Here is a 25,582-nt window from a genome sequence, read left to right as displayed (position 1 = left end):
GAACGCCTTCATTCAGTCCTATTTAGAGCCCTCACCCCTTCCCAGCACATTACTAGCTGTATTAGTGCTGTTTCCTGCTCTCATACAGAAATTAAAAATTACTTGTATTGCATATTGATCTCTTTCAGATTGTCCATATTTGATTCTTCTGTTCCTTTTCAGGATCTCTCTACTTCAGGGCACAGTTTAGCAAAATACTCATTGCAAGGCCAGAGAGTCCTACAGCTATATCGACGATATTTCCTTCTACCCCATTTCCTACAAGGACTCTGGTTCCAGTTCCTTTGTTGCCAGGTTCTGTTTCACTGATGAAACTTTCCAAACAGGTGCTCAAGGTGTCTTCCTTCTTCCTGCACATGGGCTTCCGTTCTCCTAATCAAAGCTCTTGACTGCATCTGATCCACCTGCCCTCACCCTCTCCCCTCATAGACAGAAGGCCCCGGGCCTCAATTCCTATCTTACCAGCATCCACAGTCAATAGACCATTCTTTGCAATTTATGTTATTTCTAACAAGATTCCACCACCAGACATATGCTCTCCTCATTTCTAGGTTCAGCATTCCCTTCACAACTTCCTAAATGCTCATCCATCTCTGAACTTATTAAAACTCATTCATTCACAAGAAATGATATTTTTTTAACCTCTTTCCCCCCCCAACAGCTTAAACAGTTCTTCCAGGTGAAGCAGCAATTACTGTGTTCACTATGTGATTTCCTCAATAATGCAGAAACCAAATAAATGCAGATTAGGTAATCACTTTGCCAAATAAGTATGAGCAGTTCTGCAGGGCACTGTTGATCTTTCTGTGGCCAGTCACTAAATTTCCACTGCCCTCCTATGCTGACCTGCCTACCTGTGGCATCCAATACTATTACAAGGTCCAACATAAACAGAAGGAACAGCGTCATATCTTCTGTCTGGGAACATTGATTTCTCTGTTAGTATCAAAGATGTCCAGTTCTGCGATAGATCATCCATCTGCAATATGTGGGTTTCTCTTTACACAAGCACAGCCTAATGTACCACATATGTCCTACTCTGCATTTCATAGTGTTTACATTCCTTTGTTTGCATTCGTTCTCTAAAAATCCTGGTTAACCTATCAGCGATATACATTATTCGCCAGATATATTTACATCATATATGTCAAACTCAAGGCCCGCGGGCCAAATCCGGCCCGCGGTGGAATTATCTTTGGCCCGCGAGATAATATCTAATTACTATTAAAGCTGGCCCCAGTAATCGAAGCGCCTATGGCGTATGATATGGCTAATGCTGAGTTTATTCAGGTACCAGGTTTTCAGGGTTTTTAGTGTTTATTCGGCAGTCTTGCTCGGCAGTCTTCTTCATAAGCAACGGAATTTGTAAAGTGAAACACTTTGTAATTATAGCAGAGACTGAGACAGATGAGAGCAGGCTGAAAAAACGGAGGCAACGAAAGCTGCATTCGCACGCGTCCGACTGATCCGGCCCGCATGAAGCTGCATTTTGCTCAATCCGGCCCGTGACCTAAAATCAGTTTGACACCCCTGCCATAGATACTGTCTGACCTATTTTTAGTTCAAGTTTACGACATCTGCAGTTCTTTGATTTACTGTCCATTTTGGAAGGCACAACAGGTGCACTTAGGGCAAAGTTTAACAACGGCACCTAACTCAAGTCCAACTGGGAGAAGATGGAAGAACTAATTCATTGTAAAAGTATATCTTTTTATATAATTGTCACACTCTGAACACAGTTATTCCACTTAGCACCAGGTAATTATACACCTGTACATCTGCAACATTCATAATCACATATCCATAACAATACATTACACCCCTGTGGATAATGTCAAAATCATAAAAATACTCTCTGACCGGTAATACATCAGAAAACGAATCATAAGCTGTCAAACCAGTTTCACTGATGAGGCAGATTTAGTCAACTAATGGATTGCACAACTGTCAACAAGAGCCAATGTGCACCCGCTCTTGCAAATTTACACAAAAATAGCTATAAATCCAGAGACAAGAATACAATTTGCAATACTGTCACACTGCAGTAAAATAAAAACTAAACCAGAAAAAAAATGCTAACATCATGTGGTGCTCCCAGTAAATAAAACAAAAAAAAAATTCCAGCATAAAGGCTTTCCACTGCAAGGCCAATCGTTCTGCCCCTTGTACTGGCTACTCAGTCCCTACCATCAACGGAGAGAAAAGTATTTTATTTCAAAAACAGGAAAATTCACAAAAGATTATTTAAAAGTAACTGGGAAATTATCTCATCAATATTTCCAATGTATTAACAATAGGTACTTAATTCAAAATATAACTTAGGGTTCTGAAAACATTTGATGGGGAGTCCAAGATGATGATGCTTTGAATTGCTATTAACTAATCTGTAAACATTCACTCAGTGGCCACTTTATTAGGTACACCTGCTCGTTAATGCAAATTTCTAATCAATCAATCATGTGGTAGCAACTAAATGCAATAAAAAGTATGCATTGTCAAGAGATCCATTTGTTGTTCAGACAAAACATCAGAATGGGGAAAAATGTGATCCAAATTACATTGACTGTGGAATGATTGTTAGTCCCACACAGGGTTGTTTGAGTACCTTAGAAGCTACCAAATTATAATGGGTAACATTTTATGAGTAGCTAGTACAAAATATTTGAAGGAAACTAGCTCAGTATATGGAAGGTAAAAGGATTAGATGAAGAGGGGTGAGTGTGAAACATTAAACCCTCCATTGATCAATATGGCAATTGACTGTTTCTGTGCTCCAGAGTCCGGGTAATTCAATGTAAAGCTTCAGTAACCAGTTCAAAACACTGCTGCACTTTTAATTACATCCTTTCCATCATTCAATCTGAATTGCAACCATTTCCAATGAGAGACATTGCTCCTAATTCAATCTATTTGATTCTTTAATCAATGAGTTGCAGAGGAAATGACAGTGGATCAAATGGCTGGAATAGTTTCATTTTTGTTTCTTTCCACCTGCCCACACATACACACACAATTACACAAGTGCTAGTAGAAACTATCAGTCTTCACACCCATGATACAATGATAATGGCAAGTCCAATTCTAATGGTGGTACTACAAATAGATTTGGAAGCTCTGATGTATCAAATGACACAGCACTTTCAAAATCCAACCAGTTTACATCCCAAATCAGAAAGATGCATGTATCACCTATTTCAGGCATAATGTAAGGAACCAATCCAATAAGAAAACCACCAGATCAACAAATGTTTAGGTTCCGAAGCAGTTTGCGGTATTCAGGTCAGGAGAAGATGATACCAGTAGCAAAAACATTCAGCATGTCTTATCAATGGGACCGCCGTGCCAAAACCAACAAATGTATTCAGTCGAAAGCAAGTATCCACTAGTCACAAAGAGTGAATAAACTCACATTCTTAAAAGAAAAATGACTACGTAACTAAATTCTAATTCATTGTATTCATGGAAAATGGAGAAAGCATTCCAATTACTGCAAGAAATTTTTCACTGCAGATTTGGATAAATATTGTAGCATGAATTTCATGGTGCCTTATTTTTTGATCATTTTACAAAATATCAAGACTGACAAATTGGAATCAAATCCCAAACTCAACCTGCAAACCAAATTCCTTCAATTAATAACCAACCTTTAAATCACATCACATTTCATTAAAAAGCAATAGAAAGGTCACAACTACTCCTCTTCCTTTAGCTTATAAATTTGCTATCCCATGTAAAATAATCAGTCAAATGACTGAGTGGTCTTTCATCTTTTATTATATCTGTTTGATGCACAAAAACTACTCACTAGGTTATCAAAGCAATTAGATGTGTACTGTGAAGCAGAATCAGAGTTCGCATCTCCGAGAGGACTGTGCAAGCCACAAGGACAGCAAACTATAGATTCACAGAAGCTCCAGGATAATCCTGGAAGGATTCATGCACGTGCCTAACAAATCATACATTCAGAAAGGGAATAATTACCACTGCATTATCACATTTTATTTCTTGCACTGCTACAATTACTTGGGTGGCCTGGAAAATGTTCCACAAGAAGATTGCACATCCTACATGAAATATCCCACCTGTCTTTAATGTCAATTTAAACCATCCTGTTGAACAGAAATGCAAACAAGCTGAGACAAATAATCCTAATCCTACTGTTCCAAATCAATGCTGATTTAGTAGTAGTAGTATCACTTCAAATATTTTTTTAAACCACAATTTTGGAACACTCACATTATTGTGGTTTCCAACCATTAAATATTGATATATTTCCTGCAACTATTTTAACTAAATAAAACCACAATTAGGAATCAGAGTCATGTAACAAGGTAAAATATCCTGGTCATTAAGTACCACTGTATATGAATCCCAGGTTCCAGGGCTTGATTTTTAGTTCTCTATGCCCTTGCCACATCATGTGACACAATACATAATGACGATGATGATGATGATGCCCTGGCATTTCAAGTACTCATCTAAATACTTCTTAAATGTTGTGTAAGTACAGTACATGCCTCCATTATCCCTCAATGCAGTGTATTCTGGATCTGAGTGAAAAATTCTTTATTCCCTTTAAATCTCCTACACAATCTTAAGCATAATTCCTAAGAGGAAAAGTTTCTCATCACATACTTTAGCTCTGCACCTCATAATTTTGTAGATATTAATAAGGTCACTCCTGTAGCCATCTCCACTGTAAAGTAAATTTCACCTTTCCAATCTCTGAGCTATCTCAGGTAACATTTTAGTGTATGCACTCCAGTATAATTGTATCCTTCCTATAGTGAGGCAACCAAAATTAATGTCATACATAATCTACCTGCTCTTTTATTCTGCACCTTCAACTAATGAAGGTAGGAATACCATATGGCAGCTCAATCACTTCTATCTTCTGCCTTTGAGATCCTTGGACGTGTACACCAAGATCCCTTTGTTCCTCAGTAATTCCTAGGATCTTACTGTTCAATATACATTGAACTTATTTATTTTACTAAAACACATCATCTCCCACTTTTCAGAACTAAATTCTCTCTGCCATTGCTTTGCTCATTTTACCATCTCATCAAATATTGCTCAGTAACTACAGAAAACCATTCACACTATCAACAACAGGACTAACTGCAAACTTACTAAGAGTACCTCCAAAATCACATCAAGATTACTAACATATACAAGCAACAATAGTTCAGCACCAATCTACAGCTCCATATCACTTAGGAGGCTGTTTTGGCTCACTGAATCTATACAGGCTCCCACTCTTATTTTCCCTACAATTTATTCTGCACACATTCCAATCAAACCCACCACTGCCAGAGATTCTACCCTTTACCCATATACTAGGCACATGCTAATTACCCTACGAACCCACATATTTTTCAGATGAGGGAGGAAACCAGAGCACTTGGGAGAAACAAACATGGTTACAGTGAGAATGCAAAAACACCAGACAGCATTGAGGTCTACCACCAAATCGGGTTCAGTGGAGCTATGAGATAGCAACCCTAATAGATGCACAAATAACCACAGACCTTTAAATGCAAACAGAGTCCTCCTATAGCCAAGACAACTTTGGATCTAATTAGATAAATTGGTCAGGATCTCGCTGTCTCTCGCCTTTGCACAAGATTTTCACATGGGGCCTTATCAAAGGACCTACCCAAGTCCACATGGACTACATCAAGCACACTAATTCACCTTCAAGGTGAGGTAGTAAACTGGATTAGATACTGGCTTCACAGAATAAGCCAGAGAGTGGTTGTAGATGTTGCCTCTCTGACTGGAGGCCTGTGACTAGTGGTGTGCCGCAGGGGACAGTGCTGGGTCTGTTGTTGTTTGTCATCCTTATCAATGATCTGGATGACAATGTGGTAAACTAGATCAACAGATTTGCGATGACACCAAGACTGGGGTTGCAGTGGATAGCAAGGAAGACGATCATAGCTTGCAGTGTAATCTGGACCAGCTGGAAGAATAGACTGATGAAATTTAAAGCAGACAAGTTTGAAGTGTTGCATTTTCTGAGGACCAACCAGGGTAGGTCTTACACAATGAGGGGTAGGGCACTGAGAAGTGTGGTAGAAGAGGGATCTGCGAGTACAGATGCATAATTCCTTGAAAATGGCATTAGGCAATAGGGACATAAAGAAAGCTTTTGGCATATTGGCCTACATGGATCAAAATACTGATTACAGGAATTGGGATGCTTAAATTGAAGATGCTGGTGAAGCCTAATTTCGGGTATTGTGTGCAGCTTTGGTCACCTACCAACAGGAAAGTAAGGAAGGTTGAAAGAGTGCAGAGAAAATTTATAAGGATGTTGCTGGAACTTGAGGACATGAGTTATAGGGAAAGATTGAATAGATTAGGACTTTATTCCCTAGAACATAGAAGACTGAGGGGATATTTAATAAAAGTACATATTCAAAATTATGAGGAGTATAGGTAGTGTAAATTCAAGCAGGCTTTTTACACTGAGGTTGCTTGAGACTCCAACTAGAGGTCATGGGTTAACGATTAAACGTGAAATGTTTAAGGGGAACATGGTGGGGAACTTCACTCAGAGGGTGGTGAGAAAATTGAACGAGCTGCCAGTGCAAGTGATGGATTTCAACATTTAAGTAAAATTTGGATAGGTACATAAATGAGGGGGGTATGGAGGGCTATGGTCCAAGTGCAGGTTGATTGTTTTAGGCAGATTAATGGTTCTGCACAGACTAGATGGGCCAAAGGGCCTGTTTCTGTGCTGTAGTGTTTCATAACCACTTCAAAAAAGTCAAATTCATCAGCCAAGATCTCCCCTTAAAGTTATGCTGACTATCCATAATTAATATCCATCTCCCCACATTCAGATTCATCCTATATAATAATTTCCTGCCAATGTTGTACTCAGCAGTATATAATTACTGGGTTTGTCTCTGGTGCCCTGCATGACTAAAATTACAGTGTTCACTATCACCATGCACCTCTCCTGTGGCCAGATAAGATCTTTAAATTAAATGCAAGTAATTAGGTGAAATTTACAAATTGCTCAGCTTCTCTTTTTTATAAACATATCAATTTGCTCAATTGTCTGCGAAAAAATAAATCCAAGATATTCACCAATGGGACTATTTTCCTGTAAACTCCAAAACATAAACTATGTTGATTCAACAATGAACTGTGGTACAGTGCTTTCTTTTAACTGTGTATATATTTTTAATTGCGTCACCGGCCAGCTTAGTATGATCACCCATTCCCATCACCCAAATCAGGGCAGCCTGTGCAACAAAGGAATATTCAAATACTATATTGATAAGAAATGCCAGTATTTGGGGTCAATGATGTTACAAGATTGGCAATGTATTTCCAAATGAGACTATTTCCTGAAACTGAAGGGAATCCTACAGGCTTTGGTGTTCTACTGCATCAACTGCCTTTGTCTGACTGTGTCTGGAGATACTGAATCAGGGGAAGCTATCAAAGAACCCCTGTCAAGATGCTTCCATGCATCTTGTAGATTCCAGTCTAGGCTCCATAGTGATGCATGCATGGAGGGAATGTTTAAGGTAATGGATGTGGATAACTTCAAGCTTCTCATGTTGGTTGAAGCTAAGTCCATTAAAGCAAGTGGGGAGTATTCAATATTTCTTTCCCTAATTAAATGTAGAAATGTTTGGGGGTATTGAGATGAGTCACTTACTTCACAATGCTTCTTGTAAGTTGAATTACTCTTCTAGTTAATGGTGATCTCTGAGGTACTGATACTGGAAGAAACATCACAAAGTAACTAGACTCTTTCTTGTTGGAGATGGACACTATCTGACACGCATGGCAGAAATGGGGGCGGCACAGTAGCGTAATGCTAATATAGTGCCAGCGACCCAGGTTGAATTCCACCACTATCAGAAAAGAATTTTTACTTTTTCCCCATGATCACGTGGATTTCCTCCAGGTGCTATGGTTTCCTCCCACATTACAAAGATGCATGGGTAAGGGCGAATAAGTTGTGGGCCTGCTACATTGGCAGCATGGCAACATCCTTGTACTATGCTGGTCGTTGACACAAATGACATATTTCACTGCATCTTTTGACGTGAGATGACAAATAAATCTAATCTTATTTCCCCATTTAAAAAAATATAAGACTGAACATAGTTGAGGCCTTCTTGCATGGCTTCATTGAAGAACAGTTTTGGAGTCATAAGTGAACATTTGTTTTTGAACACAAAATGAAGGAAAAGATGTTGAAGCAGAAAACTGAATAACATTGTTGAAGGAGTTCTTCAGTGTAGACTTCTAGGTACAAACTTCAGGGAAATCATTTGGTTTGTAAGGCAACTGCACCTACTGAAAATAGTCTCCCCAAACTTTAAAAAAAAAACTGAGAAATTAACACTATCACAAATCAGCTCTGTTGCTTTCAAAATAGCGCATAGAACAGCTGCTATTTCTGTTATCTACATATATGCCAAAATGCAAGAAGCAATAATTAATGAGGAATAAAAGAAAACCATTGATGCTACTTGGAATTTGAAGTAATAGCTGTAGTGTGAAGTATTGGAACTTCCACAATACTCATCTGTATTTTCCATAAAAGACAGAAGATCTATATCAATTAAAACACAGCCATAGAGCTCACATGGAAATATAGAAAAGACACAAGCTGCAGAGACACATACTTATCAACCATTTCAGAACAACATCAACTTTAGAGCCTGGGCTCTTCTGTATCAACAAGAGGCAAATGAAAGGGAATCTATTAAAATAGAAAAGGTTGATTATAAGAGAAAAAACTACTTGTAAGCACTTTTCGATCATAACTAATAGCTCAAGGTACAGAGATGTGGTGGAAGTGGCAAAAGAAAAGATCTCAGTTGGAAGCATTTCTTCAAATAAGCAATAACACTTTGGAACAGCTTTGTAGGAAGAAGGTTGGAATCAAAGTCACAACTAAGGGGAATTTGATGAGCAGGGAAAAGTACCAAGTTTTCTGCATCTGGGTTTAATGAGAAGTGCATTAATAACAGAGGGTTATAACACAATCCATAGCTTTCCAAAACAGATTCTTTCCTGACTCTCCTGGCCCCTGTTTGCCATTTATATTTTTTGGACAAGATTTGTTAATAAGGTATGCAATGGTATTCAATTATGCTCACATCATGAGGTTAGGTGTTAATTTCCACACCCCCCCCCCCCCAACACCTTCACAGTAACAATTTTAGAACTGCAGGTCTGAAGTTAGATATGGCCCTTGTGGCTAAAGGGATCGGGGGTATGGAGAGAATGCAGGTACAGGGTTCTGAGTTGGATGATAGTCATGATCATACTGAATGGTGGTGCAGTCTCGAAGGGCCGAAGGGCCTACTCCTGCACCTATTTTCTAGATTTCTATGTCTCAATATTTTGTTTACAGCAATCTAAATTATTTGTTTTGTGAAAATAAAAAATTAACTGTCAAGATCCTTCATCATTTAGAAATTGAACAATTTATTCAGTTCTGTTTTACTGCTTGAATTATCTACCCACCCTAGAATTACAATGACACATTTAGCTCCAAGGTCATTGTGCACTATATTTGTGAAGCATCTGCCTTGAGCAGATCCATGTCATTTCATTAGCACCCAGATTCAGTGCATTTGAGTGTCTGATAATATCATAGGAAACTGAGTCAGAAAGCACAAGTCAAGGACGCTAAAGTGACCATTACATTACAAGGGCTAACATTTCTCTTTCTACATCCTCAAGTAGATTGTTATAACACATTTAACATTTTAAACAAAATAAACATACTTGGTTCTCCGCAACAAGCAGATTTCCTGGTGGCCAACCGTTTTAATTCCAATCCCCACTCCCAATCCGATAGGTCAGTTCTACCTCCAAATTTGCCACAACGAGGCCTCTCTCAGGTTGGAGGAGCAGCACCTCATTCTGTTTGGGTAACCCTCAACCTGATGACAACAATTTCTCCAACCCAGTAATTTTTCTCCCTCACCCTTCCTCCTCCTATTCCCTACTCTGATGCCCCTCTTACCATGTCTCTTCTCCTCACCTGCCTATCTTCTTCCCTTTCTCCCATGCTCCACCCTCCTCTTCAATCAGATTTCTTCTTCTTCAGCTCTTTAGCTCTTTCACTCATCACCTACCAGCTACCCACCCTTCCAAAACCCACCTGGCTTCACCTATCACCTTCTAGCTTATACTCTTTCCCCTCTCCCCATCTTATTCTGGCACCTTCCCCCTTCCTTTCCAGTCTTGATGAATTATCTCAGCCCACAACGTTAACTCTCTATTCATTTCCATAGATGATGTCTGACCTTTTGAGTTCATCCAGCGTTGTGTATGGATTTCCAGCATCTCCAGAATTTCTTGTTTTTATTCTTCATTCAATTTATTTTATAATCCTGTTACTGTTTTATTGTATTTGCTATACTCAATTAAAGCAAGCTTCATGATTTATATTATTTAGTACACTGGATTCTGTTCACTTAATTCACTGTAAATGAACAAAATCAGCACAGACACTTAATGAAAATAATAGACCGCCTTCATACAATGCTACTGATTCCATTCTCCAAATCTTCATTTTCATTGTAACATTCAAAGTGGTTGTTGAAACCTTCAAATTCTTTGTAGTCCCTGCCTTGTTGAAGTAATGAAGTTATTTCATTTTCATTTCTGGCATCTCTTAGTCTAAAATGCTTGAAACCACAGAGAGCAAAATGGTTCTGAATTCTCTTACTGCTTAATCCTCGCAACTATCAGTGACAAACATCACTGCTTTTTGAAAACAAGCACACACAACTCAAACAATTTAAAATCTGTTCACTCTAACCATGGTATAATGTATATTGGCCACACAAGTGCATGCGTGTGGTGTGTTCAGCAACAGTCTCCAGCCCCAATTAAGCAGCATAGTGCCCCAAATAAACGAAGGATATCCTGGCTATTTTCTCAATTAGTTTTTGTTCTTTAACAGTTATCCCAAATAAATGGCTGCATCAATTAACCAAATGTCCTATTAACCAAAATCCATTGTACTTTAAATGCCTCTAGTTACTACATTCTCTACAACTGTATTGCTTCAGATACTGTTATGGTTTCACACTTAATAACACCAGTACACTAATCTCTGTTAACCTTTTGACTTTAGATGGAGTATTGATCATTACAGCATAGTACAGGCCCCTTGGTCCACAATGTTGTACAAACCTTTTAACCTACTCTAACACCAATCTAATCCTCCTCTCCTACATAGCGCTCCATTTCTCTATCATCCATGTGTGCCTCCAAGAGTTCTTAAATGTCCCTAATGTATCTGCATCTACCACCACCCCGGCAGAGTGTTCCATGCACACACCACTTTCTCTATAAAGAACTCAACTCTGACATCCTCTCTATACTTTCCTCCAATCACCTTAACATTATGTCCTCTTGTATTAGTTAATTCCACCCTAGAAGTCTCCAGCTGTTCAATTAAACTATCTTACCATCTTATACACCTCTCATCCTCCTTTGCTCCAAAGAGAAAACCCTATCTCATTCAACCTCTCCTCATCAGACATGTCTTCTAGTCCAGACAACATCCTGGTAAATTTCTAAAGCTTCAAATTCTTTCTTATAATGATGTGACCGGAACTGAACACAATAGTCCCAAGTGTGATCTAATTAGAGTTTTATCAAGTTGTAACAGTGCCCAGTGGCTCTTGAACTCTACAAACTATGGACTCACTTTCAAGGACTCTTCATCTCATGGTCTCAATATTTATTACTTATATATTATTACTTTCTTTCTGTATTTGCAAGTTTATTGTCTTTTGCACACTGATTGAACACCCAAGATCATGCTGTATTTCAATGATTCTGTTGTGGTTATTTTTCTATTATGGATTTAGTGAGTATACCCACAAGAATATGGTGACGTGTTTCGACAATAAATTTACTTTGAACTTAACCTAAGTAATGAAGGAAACAGCCACTTTGGCCCAACTGGCCCATGGAGGCTAACCTAGTCCCATTTTTTTGCATTTGGTCCATATCAGTCCAAAAATTTCCTAACCATGTACCTATCCAATCTCTCTGTACATCAGTGTTCCTAGAACCCCTGGCATTTCCTTTAAATACCCTTTCAGAATTTGGCTTCCCAAAACTACATCACCTGGTACTTGAATAGACCAGTTTCATTTGTTGCTGCTTCATCCAGCTTTCCAGCAGATCTAGGTCCCACTGTATCCTAAGACAACCTTGTTCCTTAACTAGAGCTCCACCAATTTCCATGTTGTCTGCAAATGTACTAATCAGACCATCCATATTCTCATGCAAGTCATTTACAGTGGCATGCAAAAGTTTGGGCACCTCTGGTCAAAATTTCTGTTAAGTGAGTAGAAGATCAACTGATCTCCAAAAGTAATAAAGTTAAAGATGAAACATTCTTATCAAAATTTTAAGCAAGATTAGTGTATTATCTTTGTTTTGTACAATGTTAGAGTGAAAAAAGGAAAGGAGTACCATGAAAAGGTTTGGGCACCCCAAGAGATTTGAGCTCTCAGATAACTTTTACTAAGGTCTCAAACCTTAATTAGCTGTTAAGGCTATGGCTTGTTCACAGTCATCATTAGGAAAGGCCAGGTGATGCAAATTTCAAATCTTTATAAATACCCTGAAACCTTGTCCCAACAATCAGCAGCAGCAACAATCTAAGCAGCTGCCTAGAATTCTGAAAATTAAAATAAATGATACCCATAAAGCAGGAGAAGGCTATAAGAAGACAGCATAGCATTTTCAGGTTGCTGTTTCCTCAGTTCGTAATGTAATTAAGAAATGGCAGTTAACAGGAACAGTGGAGGTCAAGTTGAAGTCTGGAAGACCAAGAAAACTTTCTGAGAGAACTGCTCATAGGATTGCTAGAAAGGCAAATCAAAACCCCCATTTGACTGTAAAAGACCTTCAGGAAAATTTAGCAGACTCTGGAGTGGTGGTGCACTGTTCTACTGTGCAGAGACACCTGCACAAATATGACCTTCATGGAAGAGTCATCAGAAGAAAACCCTTCCTGCGTCCTCAGCACAAAATTCAGCGTCAGAAGTTTGCAAAGGAACATCTAAATAAGCCTGATGCATTTTGGAAACAAGTCCTGTGGACCAATGAAGTTAACATAGAACTTTTTGGCTGCAATGAGCAAAGGTATGTTTGCAGAAAAAAGGGTGCAGACGTTCATGAAAAGAACACATCTCCAACTGTTAAGCACAGGGGTGGACCAATCATGCTTTTGAGTTTGTGTTGCAGCCAGTGGAACGGGGAACATTTCACTGGTAGAGGGAAGAATGAATTCAATTAAATTCCAGCAAATTCTGGAAGCAAACATCACACTGTCTGTAAAAAAAAAAAAAAGCTGCAGATGAAAAGAGGATGGCTTCTACAACAGGATAATGATCCTAAACACACCTCAAAATCCAAAATGGAATACCTCAAGAGGTGCAAGCTGAAGGTTTTGCCATGGCCCTCACAGTCCCCTGACCTAAACATCATCAAAAATCTGTGGAGTGATCTCAAAAGAGCAGTGCATACAAGATGGCCAAGAATCTCTCAGAAGTAGAAGCCTTTTTCAAGGAAGAATGGGCAAAAATCCCTCAAACAAGAATTGAAAGATTCTTAGCTGGCTACAGAAAGTGTTTACAAGCTGTGATACTTGCCAAAGGGGGAGTTACTAAGTACTGAACATTCAGGGTGCCCAAACTTTTGCTTCAAGCCCTTTTCCTTTTTTGTTATTTTGAAACTGTAAAAGATGGAAATAAAAAAAGTAATATTGCTTAAAATGTGTCATCTTTAACTTTATGCCTTTTGGAAATCAGGTCATCTTTTACTTGTTTAGCTATTCACAGTAACAGAAATTTTGACCAAGGGTGCCCACACTTCTGCATGCCACTGTATTTGTTGAGTTTCTGCCCAGGAAAGCAATTTGGTAGCAACCAGAAGACTTTTTAACCGTTTTTGACATTTCTGGTTCTTCTTGGCTCAGATGGCTCACACAGTGGTCTGAGTCAGGACATTATAGGTTTGGGCTTCATTCTAGAAAATTGAGAAGAAAATATTATGCTGGTGCTTCAGTGGAGGAGGCAGTATTAAACATAGTTTAATGATTTGGATGACAGAATTGATGGCTTTATGGCCAAGTTTATGGACAATGCAAAGATAAGTGGAGGAACAGGTAGGTTTGAGGAAGCAGAGAGGCTAAAGAAGGACTTAGATTAGGAAAATGGGCAAAGAAGTGGCAGATGGAATAGTGTCAGGAAGTGCATGGTCATGCATTTTGGTAGAAGAAATAAAAGCTACCATTGACCATCCCATGTTACTTCACTCCTGATGAAGGGTTTCAGCCTGAAACGTCGTCACTACCTCCTCCATTAGATGCTGTCTGGCCTGCTGAGTTCTGCCAGCATTTTGTGTTTTTATTTATTTCCAGCATCTGCAGATTCACTTGTGTTGCCTTTAAATGGTAAAAGCTCTGATAGAGTGGATATGAGAGGTTGTTTCCTATGGTGGCAAAGTCTAAGAACAAAGGACACAGCCTCAGAATAGAGGGGCGCCCTTTTAAAATGGAGACGATGAGGAATTTTTTTTTAGCCAGAGAGAGGTGAATCTGGGGGATTTGTTGCCACAGGCAGCTGTGGAGGCCAAGTCATTGGTTATACTTAAGGCAGAGGTTGACAGATTCTTGATTAGTCAGGGCATGAAAGGATACAGGGAGAAGACAGGAGATTGGGGATGAGGGGGAAAATAGATCAGCCATGATGAAATGGCAGAGCAAACTCGATGGGCCTAAATGGCCTAATTCTGTTCCGATACCTTATGGTTGGTCTTAAACTGTTATCTCTTTTGCTTTCTTAGATAGATGCAAAAGTTCAGTGATCTGCTTCGAAGAGCAGTGGAGTTATCCTTAATTCTCTGTACATTTATTTTTCACAGCATAGTAGCATAATGGTTAGCACAATGCTTTACAGTCTATGCGACCTGGGTTCAATTCCTGCCACTGCCTGCAAGGATTAGTATGTTGTCCCCGTAATGGGCGGGACAGTAGCATGGTGGTTAGCACACTGCTTTACAGAACCAGCAACCTGGATTCAATTCCCGTTGCTGCCTGTAAGGAGTTTGTACGTTCTCCTTGTGACCAGTTTCTTCCCACATTCCAAAGATGTACTGGTTGTAGGTGAATTGGTCATTGTAAATTGTTCCATGATTAGGGAATACTGGGCGGAGCAGTTTGAAGGGCTGGAAGGGCCTACTCCATGCTGTACATCAGTAAATAAAAATCACGCGAGTTTCCTCCAGGTGCTCTGGTTTCTTTGCACAGAACAAATATATTCTGGTTGGTAGGTTAACTGGTCATTTTAAATGGTCCTGTGATTAGCTTTTGGACATGGCTCAAAGGGCTAGAAGTGCCTATTCTGTGCTGTATCTCAATAAATAAAAATAAAACTTCACAACAGTGAATTCCTTGATCAAAGGATCTGGGTGGTTGTTGACCTTTTTTGCATTGCAAATAAGCTCGTGCATTTTCTAGAAAGCTACAGACAAAAGTATTTCATTGCCTGCAAGACTACAACGCACTGTACAATAGGGCACCTTTCTCTTGGTGAAGACTGATCACTTTCAGAGCAAAATTAGCATTAATGAGGTAAAGGTAACAAGACTTGCCCAGCAGTGATTGTAAGCACGCTGATGAATACTGATCAGTGTTGAATTCTTTTGTTTACTTGTCCTCCCTCACAACTGAGAATAAATTTCAGTTTGTCAGAAAATTGCTAGATTATTTTAATTTATTCTGTAACATTGCGTTATGACTAAGGAAATCAATCCTTTTGGAGAAGTAGATATTGGAAAGTATTGAGTAGCATTGTGAACTCAAATATTAAAACCAACCTAAAAACAATATTTTGATTTTTGTGCCAAAATATATTTTTACGTGTGACGAAGAATTTTAAGAATCCTGTCACTCTCATATCTATGTAGACTATAATATGTGCAGTCCTGTTTTCTTAAAAGATTCAGGAGGATTTATCAGGCATAATAAATCTTTTATATCCAAACAGCAGGTTAATTCAATTTCAAGTTCAACCCACCTGTATATCGCCAAAAGAAAGAGCCTGTCTCCGGAACAAGGTGCTTAACACAGTTCATACAACTCACACACAACAAACAAATAACAGGGTGCATTTATGACACAAATCAAAATGTAAACAATATACGCTACTGGCACTTCATATGTGATGAGACCTGGGTGGTGACAGTGAGTTCAGTAGTTGTACGGCTTGGGAGGGAGGGGTAAGAAGCTGTTTCCCATCCTGAGAGACCTTGCCCTAATGCTACAATACCTCCCGCCTGATGGTAGGGGGTCAAGGAGATTGTTGGACGGGTGTTAAAGGGCCCTGTAGCCCTCAACACATTCCTATACAGATATTAAGTACTGCTGAATAAAAGGAGACTTTATATCCTTGATCAGATCGAACATAAACAACATAGCACATACATGAAGTTATGTCAAAGATTCATTCATTCTGCGGAATCTCTCAAGAAGCCCTTTCACACAGACCTTAAAAAGCTGTAAAATATTGGACATACATTATGGAGTTCTAACTAAACTCACCAGGATAAAACATGGTACTACCTAGGAAACTGTTTTAAAACAACAGGGAAATGGAGAATACTAAGGGAATAGTAGTAGAAACAAGATATGTAACAGATCAATTGTTTAATAGTAGACAGATATTGGCTTAAATGGACAAAATGTTTACAAAGCAGCAAGATTTGGGAAAAGGACATTTGTGGGCCAAATGGACCATTCTTCCCAGAGAGGGTGTTTGCTGTGCACACCATCCACCCATACCTTTGAGACAAACCCACAAAAATATCAAGGAGCATGATTAAAAGCTTGCTCAAAATATATTTTAATTAGCATCTTTAAGAAGGATAGAGAATTAGAAGGGCAAAGATGCTTATGGTTGGAATTCCACAGCATAAGCAGTTAAAACCAGATCATCAAAATAAAAATGAGGACACAAAAGAGAGTTGTAGTTCATAGAGGTAAGGCCATAAAGGGATTTAAAAATAATAACAAGAACTTTAAAATTGAGCAAGTGCTAAGTAAGGAGCCCAAGTAGCTACACAAACAGAAGATGTTGCTGTAGAGTTCAAGTGTGTGGAGCATAAAAAATGTGAGGCTACCAGTTACACTTTAGAACACCACAAAGAAATGAAAATATGACTGAGGGTTTCAGCAACAGTTGAGTAGAAAGAGGGTGGCGATTAGCCCATTCTTCTGATATAGCAGATAACTCATTGGTTACAAGTTTATCTAGGCATTCAATATGACACTAAGTTTGCAGATATTTAAAAGAACTACAGTAATTTAAAATCCCCAGCTGAAATACCCTCTGTTGGATGTAGGGAAATACGATCATCTTGGTGTTCACTAAAAAAGTCCACGAGACAAATTAATGACTGCACAATGTTTTAAAGTGTTATTTCAGGTCCTATCTTGTCCACTGTCCTAATTCTCACCCTGCTTGAGATGAAAAAAATACTTGACAAAAAGGTGTTGCCAGAGAATCAGAATGTTTTATCAGCATCTGATAATGATACAAAATTGGTTTTGTGACAGAAGTACAGTGCAAAGACATAAAAATGACTACAAATTAGAAACTAAATAATAGGGTACAAAAAGGAATCATGAATTAGTGTTCATAGGTTCATGGATTCCTTTAAAAGGTTTCCACCCTAATATGGGCACGTAGCATCACTCCAAGTCATAAACAACATCCTATTGTAATAAAGGTCATCTCTCTTTTACTAATTTTCTCAACTTTCACATGCTTAAGCTCACTAAGCTCCTACAAGGCAACTCCACCATCATTTGTAGGGTGGGGACTACTCCCATTTAGACCCATTCTTATCTCCCCTAGCAAGATACAGCAGCAACAGTTTATCTTCCTATGGCTGTACCATTATCTATCCTTTCTCATCTATATTCCGTCCTCTGGCAGTGTTAATCAAATACATCAGTCCCCACAAGTACACTGACAATACCAAGCAATACTCCAACTATACCTCCTCTGATCCTACTCCCTTCCTATCAAGTCTGAATATATTTTGGATATTAGAACTGGCTGAGCAGAAACGTCCTCAACTGAACTCTGTAAAATCTGAAGTTGTTGCCTTTAGGCTTAGTGTAAATCCTGTCTTCTAAACACAAACTCAATCCCTCTCTCAGGCAAAGCCTGAAACTGGACCAAACTGTTCTCAAAGGTGGTGTCATATTTGACATTGAGGAGAGCTGCAGACCATATTTCCATGCCCTCACTATATTCCAGTTTAGGCTTTTAACTTAACTTGCACAGTGAGCAGATGTTAGAGCAGCAACCCCACAGATCCAGTGACCCAGGTTCAATTCTAACCTGCATAATCGCCCGTGTGAAGTGTGCATGTTCTCCGTGTGGACTTCCCCAGATATGTCACCCCTCAGTCTCAAGATCTAGCCGACTCAACCCCTCCCCATAACGCAGCACCTCAAGTCCTGGCAACGTTCTCAGCTTAGTGACATCTTGCCTGTAACAGGGTGACCAGAACGTGCATAACACTGCAAGTGCAGCCTCAACAATGTTTTGCACAAGGGCAACATAATGTCCCAACTCCTATGCTCAATACCTTGATTGATGAAGGTCAGCATCCAAAGTCTCCTTCATCAACCAGTCTATGAGTGACAGCACTTTTAGCGAATGATGTGCCTGTTCTCTGAAGTGCCTCTGTTCCACAACACTGCCCAGCAAGCTATTATTCACTGTACAAGTCCTCTGCTTTGACTCCCAAAATGCAACACCTCACATTTATCTGGATTAAAAGTCATTTTCTAATGCGCTCTACATTCTTGGTTAGTTTCCACTGTCGTAGAACATTTCAGCACAATACAAGCCTGTGATGTTGTGTCGAACTCTTAACCTATTCTAAGATTAATCTAATCGTTCCCTCCTGCAAAACCCTCCATTTTTGATCATTCATATACCTATCTGAGTTTCTTAAATATCCCTAATATATCTGCCTCTACCACCACCCCTGCCAACACATCCCATGCACCCACCACTTTCTGAACAAAGAACCTACCTCTGACATCCCCTTAAAATTCTTCCAGTCACCTTAAAATGATGGCCTCTCATATTAGCCATTTCCACCCGGGGGAAAGGTCTCTGGCTATCCACTCAATCTTTGCCTCTTACCTCTTGTACACCTCTATCACGACATCTCTCATCCTCCTCTCCAAAGAGAAAAGCCCTACCTCGCTCAACATATCCTCACAAGAGATACTCTCTAATTCAGGCAACATCCTAATAAATCTCCTCCGCATCTTCTCTAAAGCTTCCACATCCTTCTTATAAGGCAACCAGAACTGAACACAATATTCTAACTGTGGTCTAACCAAAGTTTATAAAGTTGCAACATTATCTCATGGCTCTTGAACTCAATCCCACCCACACCTGACTAATGAAGAGCAACAGCCCTCTGTGCAAACCAAACTGATTGGAAGAGTGTTATATAACTTGTAACAGGGGAAGGGCAAAATTGTACTCGAAATCTTTTGGCATCTACAACCAATTTATTATTTGTTTCTCCTCAGCTGAAGTACGGAGTGCACCACAAAAAAATCCTAGACTATAAAGCTCATGCATTTCTTCATCATTACTTATTAAAACAGTAACAAGGAGAAAACAAGGTGAGATAAGTACATTGAACAAACGAGCAAACCAGGCTTCGTTTAACGTTTGTGCAATCCATTTTTGGCTGAGAATTCTGAAACGCCCAATATCTGGTACCTTAACTCATTACGTGGTTTTGCACTGAACTATGAGATTCTCTCTTCAGACTTCAGAACTCTATTTGCTTGTGGTTATTGGTTTGTGTGTTTTGTGATTTTTTTTCTCTCTCTCTGCACATTGGGTGTTCGACGGATCTTTTTTAAATATGGGGTCTTCGGATTTTTTTTGTTTTGTAGTTGCCTGTAAGGAGACGAATCTCAAGGTTGTATAATCTATACATACTTTGATAATAAATGTACTTTTTACATTTTCCCTCAACCTATATCTTAAAGCCACAACGCTTCAGTGACTCACGTAATTACTGTTGTGATTTAAGTTGCAACTAAATAGTCAATTAAATTGCACTACAATATTGAACGGGGATCGCAGAGACCCTGAATTTTTGAGGTGCCCAATGTGTTGAAAATTAACCTGAGAATTTTAATGTAACAGAATTGAAGGAAGGACATTTCCATTTGAGAAAAGTACTAGAATGCACTTGACATCAATAAAAATGCAGCAGGAAGTCTGCATATCTGTAAATAAAACTGGTCTGCTCAGCACGCTGGGCGGGAGAGAGGGTGTTGTCTGCAGGGCTACAGCCGGTTCTAGGAGGCCTACCCCCAGCAATACGGCCTGTTCCGCCGTCTCCCTGTGACCAAGCCCGCCTCCCTCCTCCTTACCTTTTCGCTTAAAAAATGACATGTTCGGGACTGTGCAGGAAACCGGGCCGCCACTCTTTCAGTGCATGGCCACCGGCGGCTCGAAGCTCGCTTCATTCATTATTCGAGAGGGAAAGAGGGAGCTGTCAAACCAACACTTCCTCCTCCTCATAGTCCCTGTCCGCGGCCATCCTCCGAGCAGAGCCGAAGGTGACCGATTAGAAGTGAACAGAGCCGAGGGTGAGCGATAAGGACCGAGCGGAGCCGAAGGTGAACGATTAGAAGTGAACAGAGCCGAGGGTGAGCGATTAGAATCGAGCGGAGCCGAGGGTGAGCGATTAGGACCGAGCGGAGCCGAGGGTGAGCGATTAGGACCGAGCGGAGCCGAGGGTGAGCGATTAGAAGTGAACGGAGCCGAGGGTGAGCGATTAGAATCGAGCGGAGCCGAGGGTGAGCGATTAGGACCGAGCGGAGCCGAGGATGAGCGATTAGGACCGAGCGGAGCCGAGGATGAGCGATTAGGACCGAGCGGAGCCGAGGATGAGCGATTAGGACCGAGCGGAGCTGAGGATGAGCGATTAGGACCGAGCGGAGCCGAGGATGAGCGATTAGGACCGAGCGGAGCCGAGGGTGAGCGATTAGGACCGAGCGGAGCCGACCGCGCAGTACCATGGGAAGACTCCTGGTCCTGGCAGTGAGAGGGCTGCGCGGTAGGGGATGTTGTGTTCTATATTTGAAGTCCCATATTTTCGTTCACAACTAAATATATTCAAGCTTTTCACACATATTTATTTATAGATTATGTATTTATCAATCTATTGTTAGAAAACGCTTAAAAATGTTGGAAATTGGTAGGATCTATGAACTCTCACCTTAAGGTCCCTGCCATTTAATGATTATGTCTTGACAGTATTAGATGTGCAAAATATACCATCTCACTCTTGCTTGGGTTAATTTCCGTCTGCCACATTCTGCTCAACTTTCCGGATAATCTATATTCCCCTGTGTTCTTAGGCAACTATCCTCTCATCTACGAGTCCACTCATCATTGTGTCATTAGCAAATTTACCAAATAATCTGTGATTCTTCAGTTAGTTTGGATCCCTGGATGTTGAAACAAATATTCAGGATTTAGAGATCCACCACAGGCTGTCATGCTCTATGTATAGTCTGTGATAAATTACTGTTTTGAGGGTTTCATGCACTCATTTAAGAAAGTTACAACCAGAGGTAATTTTTTAAAAAAGTAAACCAGGTTATAGAGACTCTAGTGTAGTGATTATCACAACTAGTGCGGGAAAACCGTGACATTTAAAAATCCAACAAAAAGTAAGTAAATTTTACCTGAAACCACTGCAAAAGGCACGTCTTGCAAAACTGTTTTGGAAGTTAGATTATAGTTGTTGCTTTATTTCAATAAGGTGGATGATATTGTTAACTAACAAGCTGCTGGTTTTATAAAGTGACTTTAAGTTGATTTATTTTTGGGATTTTTCATCTGCATGCCATTAAAAAGAGTCCGTAATTTATGGATGCAAAGTTTGATAACTTAATGCCTTATTCCCAGGATTCTTAATAAATTACATTTAGATTTAACTCTGCGCCTGACATCTAAATTTATTTTAAGCCTACAAATATATGTCATCAAGAGATACTTCAATTGATTTCTATATGGAATTTTACGCACTACTGAGTGATTTGCATTTATTAACACAACAGTGCACTCGTGCCTAACATTATAAATCCTTATTTATTCTTACAATGTAATGAAAGCAGAGTTGTAAATTATTGGATGTGTAATTCAGGGGTTCCTTAAGGTTGTTATAACAGGGAGTGGTAATGGGGACAAGCTCCCACTACCTGTTAAATGCTCCCAATAGCGTGCACCTCAAATAGTCTCTGACATCTGCCTTCACGTGTGACTGAGCTAAGAAGCCCGGTGGAACAGTTTGTGACAGTAAAGGGCGCCTTAAAACCAGTTGCTTTGGGCAGATGAGGCTCATCAGCTGTGGTTGGCTCTTCATCTAGGAGAAGGGCTGAGAAGTGGCAGATGGAGTTCAACCCAGATAAGTGTGAAGTGGTTCATTTTGGTAGGTCAACTATGATGGCAGAATATAGTATTAACGGTAAGACTCTTGGCAGTGTGGAGGATCAGAGGGATCTTGGGGTCCAAGTCCATAGGATGCTCAAAGCTGCTGCGCATGTTGACTCTGCGGTTAAGAAGGCATATGGTATATTGGCCTTCATCAATCACGGAATTGAATTTAGGAGCCGAGAGGTAATGTTGCAGCTATATAGGACACTAGTCAGACCCCACTTGGAGTACTGTGCTCAGTTCTGGTCGCCTCACTACAGGAAGGATGTGGAACCCACAGAAAGGGTGCAGAGGAGATTTACAAGGATGTTGCCTGGATTGGGGAGCATGCCTTATGAGAATAGGTTGAGTGAACTCAGCCTTTTCTCCTTGGAGCATCAGAGGATGAGAGATGGCCTGATAGAGGTGTATAAGATGATGAGAGGCATTGATCGTGTGGATAGTCAGAAGCTTTTTCCCAAGGCTGAAATGGTTGCCACAGAGGACATAGGTTTAAGGTGCTGGAGATTAGGTACAGAGTAGATGTCAGGGGTAAGTTTTTTTACTCAGAGTGGTGAGTGCGTGGAATGGGCTGCTGGTAATGGTGGTGGAGGCGGATATGATAGGGTCTTTTAAGAGACTTTTGGAGCTGAGAAAAATAGAGGGCTATAGGTAAGCCTAGTAATTTCTAAGGTAGGGACATGTTCGGCACAACTTTGTGGGCCTAAGGGCCTGTATTGTGCTGTAGGTTTTTTATGTTTCTAAGGTAAACCCTGATCTCAAACCTCAGTTGCCTTGGAGCTAAACCCATGCATGGGGAAGGCTTTGGGAGAAAAGCAGTCCTACAATGAGCTCAACACTGACTGGGAACTCGTGCTGTGCCACCGGTGCCAAACTGTATAGGTCTCTGCCATGGAGAGCGGCGTCCTGCAACATGGGCAACAGCTTGCTCTCCATATTGTACTGCTCTGCCTTGCTGGGATGGCAGCTGGGTTGCAACATCAGCGTTCAACCCCAACCAACAGAGGGCCTCATAATTCAAACGCTTAAACTGATGATTTAGTGATGTTTGTTCAAGTCCCAGTCCTGTAAAGGAAATACATATTGAACGAAAAGCTACCACTAATAACAGAAACCAGGTTGACCTAAAGCTCCATCCAGCTCACTAATTTAATTTAGGGAAGAAATGCTGCTGGTTTTTGTGGGACTGCAAAACAAAAAATAACATGGCTGATTGTCGACCACTCTGTGAAGTGACCAAAGAAGCCATTCACCTCAAGGGCAATAAGGGGTTGCTAAAAGACATTGCTGGCAAAGCCAGCACTTATCTGAACAAGCAGAAAACAACATTTTTCCTGTACATTTAATACAGGTAATCTCAGATAAATATGGATGCTAGGCCAGTAGCCAGATTAAACTGAAATGGACCACTCTCACATTCAGTTTTCAAAACAATTGTTATAATAAAAGCTAATATGAATTTTAAAGTATTCTATATAAGAGCCAAGTGGGCTCTGATTAGTTACCGATTTATTAGTTCTGCTGAACAAAGGCAACAATCTTTAGTTTCCAAAACATGTACTTTGTAAAATTATTTGTCATGTAATGACAGCCGAAGTCAGATTCTTAATGATAGGGGTTATTTTGTGGAGTATTAAAACTTGAATAATAACTAAGGAAAGATGGGAGTTAAATAACTTCAGGACACACCCAGAACTTTACAACCAATTAAATACTTTTTGAAGTGCCGTTGGTCTTGCAATACACAAAGTGAAGTAACTAATGACAATTTATCTATTTAGATATATCATATGGTAACAGGCCCTCCCGACCCAATGAGCCTGTGCCACCTAATCACTCCCATGGGACCAATTAATCTTCTAACCAGTACGTCTTTGGAATCTGGGGGGAAACCAGGGCACCCAGAGGAAAGCCATGCGGTCACAGCGAGAATGTACAAACTCCTTACAGACAGTGGCAGGAATTGAACCCGGCTCACTGTCAATGCAATAGATTACGCTAACCACTACCATGCCACTCTACTTTATCTTGGTTGGGAGACCAAACGAATGTAGAATTTTTATCATTTGTAGATGCCTGGCCAATCAGAGATTGGGATTCATCAGCAAGGGTAAATAAAAGTAAGGCAGGGGCAAGCAGAATGGCCATTGTTGGAGTGGACGGTGTTAGAGTGGGGATTTAAAGTTGTGAGAGGAGGTGAAAAGCTGCAGGTAGATAGTTCCCCATTCCGTTTATTGTTTCTTTCCTTATATTTGGACAGTTAGAACAGTGGGGATGCCAGGCAGGGTAGTTGAAAGCGACCCTTGCAGGATGCGAGAAGACAGTGAGACCTCTAGTGTCCCTGGTGACTTCACCTACAAGAAGTCCATCCAGCTTCTAACACTCAGCCAAAGAGTTGGGGCTGGAACTGGTTGAACTCTGGATCATTTGGGAGGCTGAGGGCACGATAGACAGGACATGTAGAGAGGTAGTTACACCCAAGGTGCAGGATGCAGTTATGAGGGTGAAAAGGGTTAAACAGCGATGGCAGAGTATCCCTGTGGTCATCCCCCTCAACAACAGGTGAACCACTTTGGATAATGTTGGGGGGGAGGGGCGGATGCGAATAACCCAGCAGAGAAAAGTCACAGTGATCAGGTCTCTGGCACTGCATCTGGCTCTGTGTCTCAGAACGGAAGGGAGGGAAAGAGGCGAGCTGTGGTGATAGTGGATTCGTGGCGAGAGAAACAGAAAGGAGGTTCTGTGGATGAGAACAAGATCCCCGGATGGTACATTGCCTCCCAGGTGCCATGGTCCAGGTCATCTCAGATCAAGTCCTCAATGATCTTAAGTGGTAGGGTGAGCAGCCAGAGGTCGTGGTCTATATAGGTAGCAATGACGTAGGTAGGAAGAGCGACGAGGTCCTGCAAAGTAAGTTCAGGGAGTTAGGTGTGAAAGGAGGTTAAAGGCACGACCTCTGGGATTGCGATTTCATGATTGTGACCAGTATCACATGCTAGTAAGGC

General features: G+C 40.4%; 1 protein-coding gene across 2 annotated transcripts in view; it reads right to left on the bottom strand.

Annotated features, from left to right (window-relative positions):
* Window positions 1-20,700, bottom strand: part of akap10 (A kinase (PRKA) anchor protein 10) — a 92,918-nt gene extending 72,218 nt beyond the window's left edge. For both annotated transcript variants that reach the window (XM_073053302.1, XM_073053300.1), the window contains exon 1: window positions 20,504-20,700. Coding sequence is in view for 1 of the 2 variants with exons in the window: in XM_073053300.1 (XP_072909401.1) it covers window positions 20,504-20,525 (22 nt within the window). In the remaining variant the exon portion in view is untranslated. The remainder of the gene's footprint in view (window positions 1-20,503) is intronic.
* Between the last annotated feature and the right edge of the window lie 4,882 nt (window positions 20,701-25,582).

This window comes from Hemitrygon akajei, chromosome 8 (genome assembly GCF_048418815.1).
Source record: "Hemitrygon akajei chromosome 8, sHemAka1.3, whole genome shotgun sequence".
NCBI lineage: Eukaryota > Metazoa > Chordata > Chondrichthyes > Myliobatiformes > Dasyatidae > Hemitrygon > Hemitrygon akajei.
Note: the sequence above shows the minus strand (reverse complement) of the source record. Positions and strands in the feature narration are given on the sequence as shown.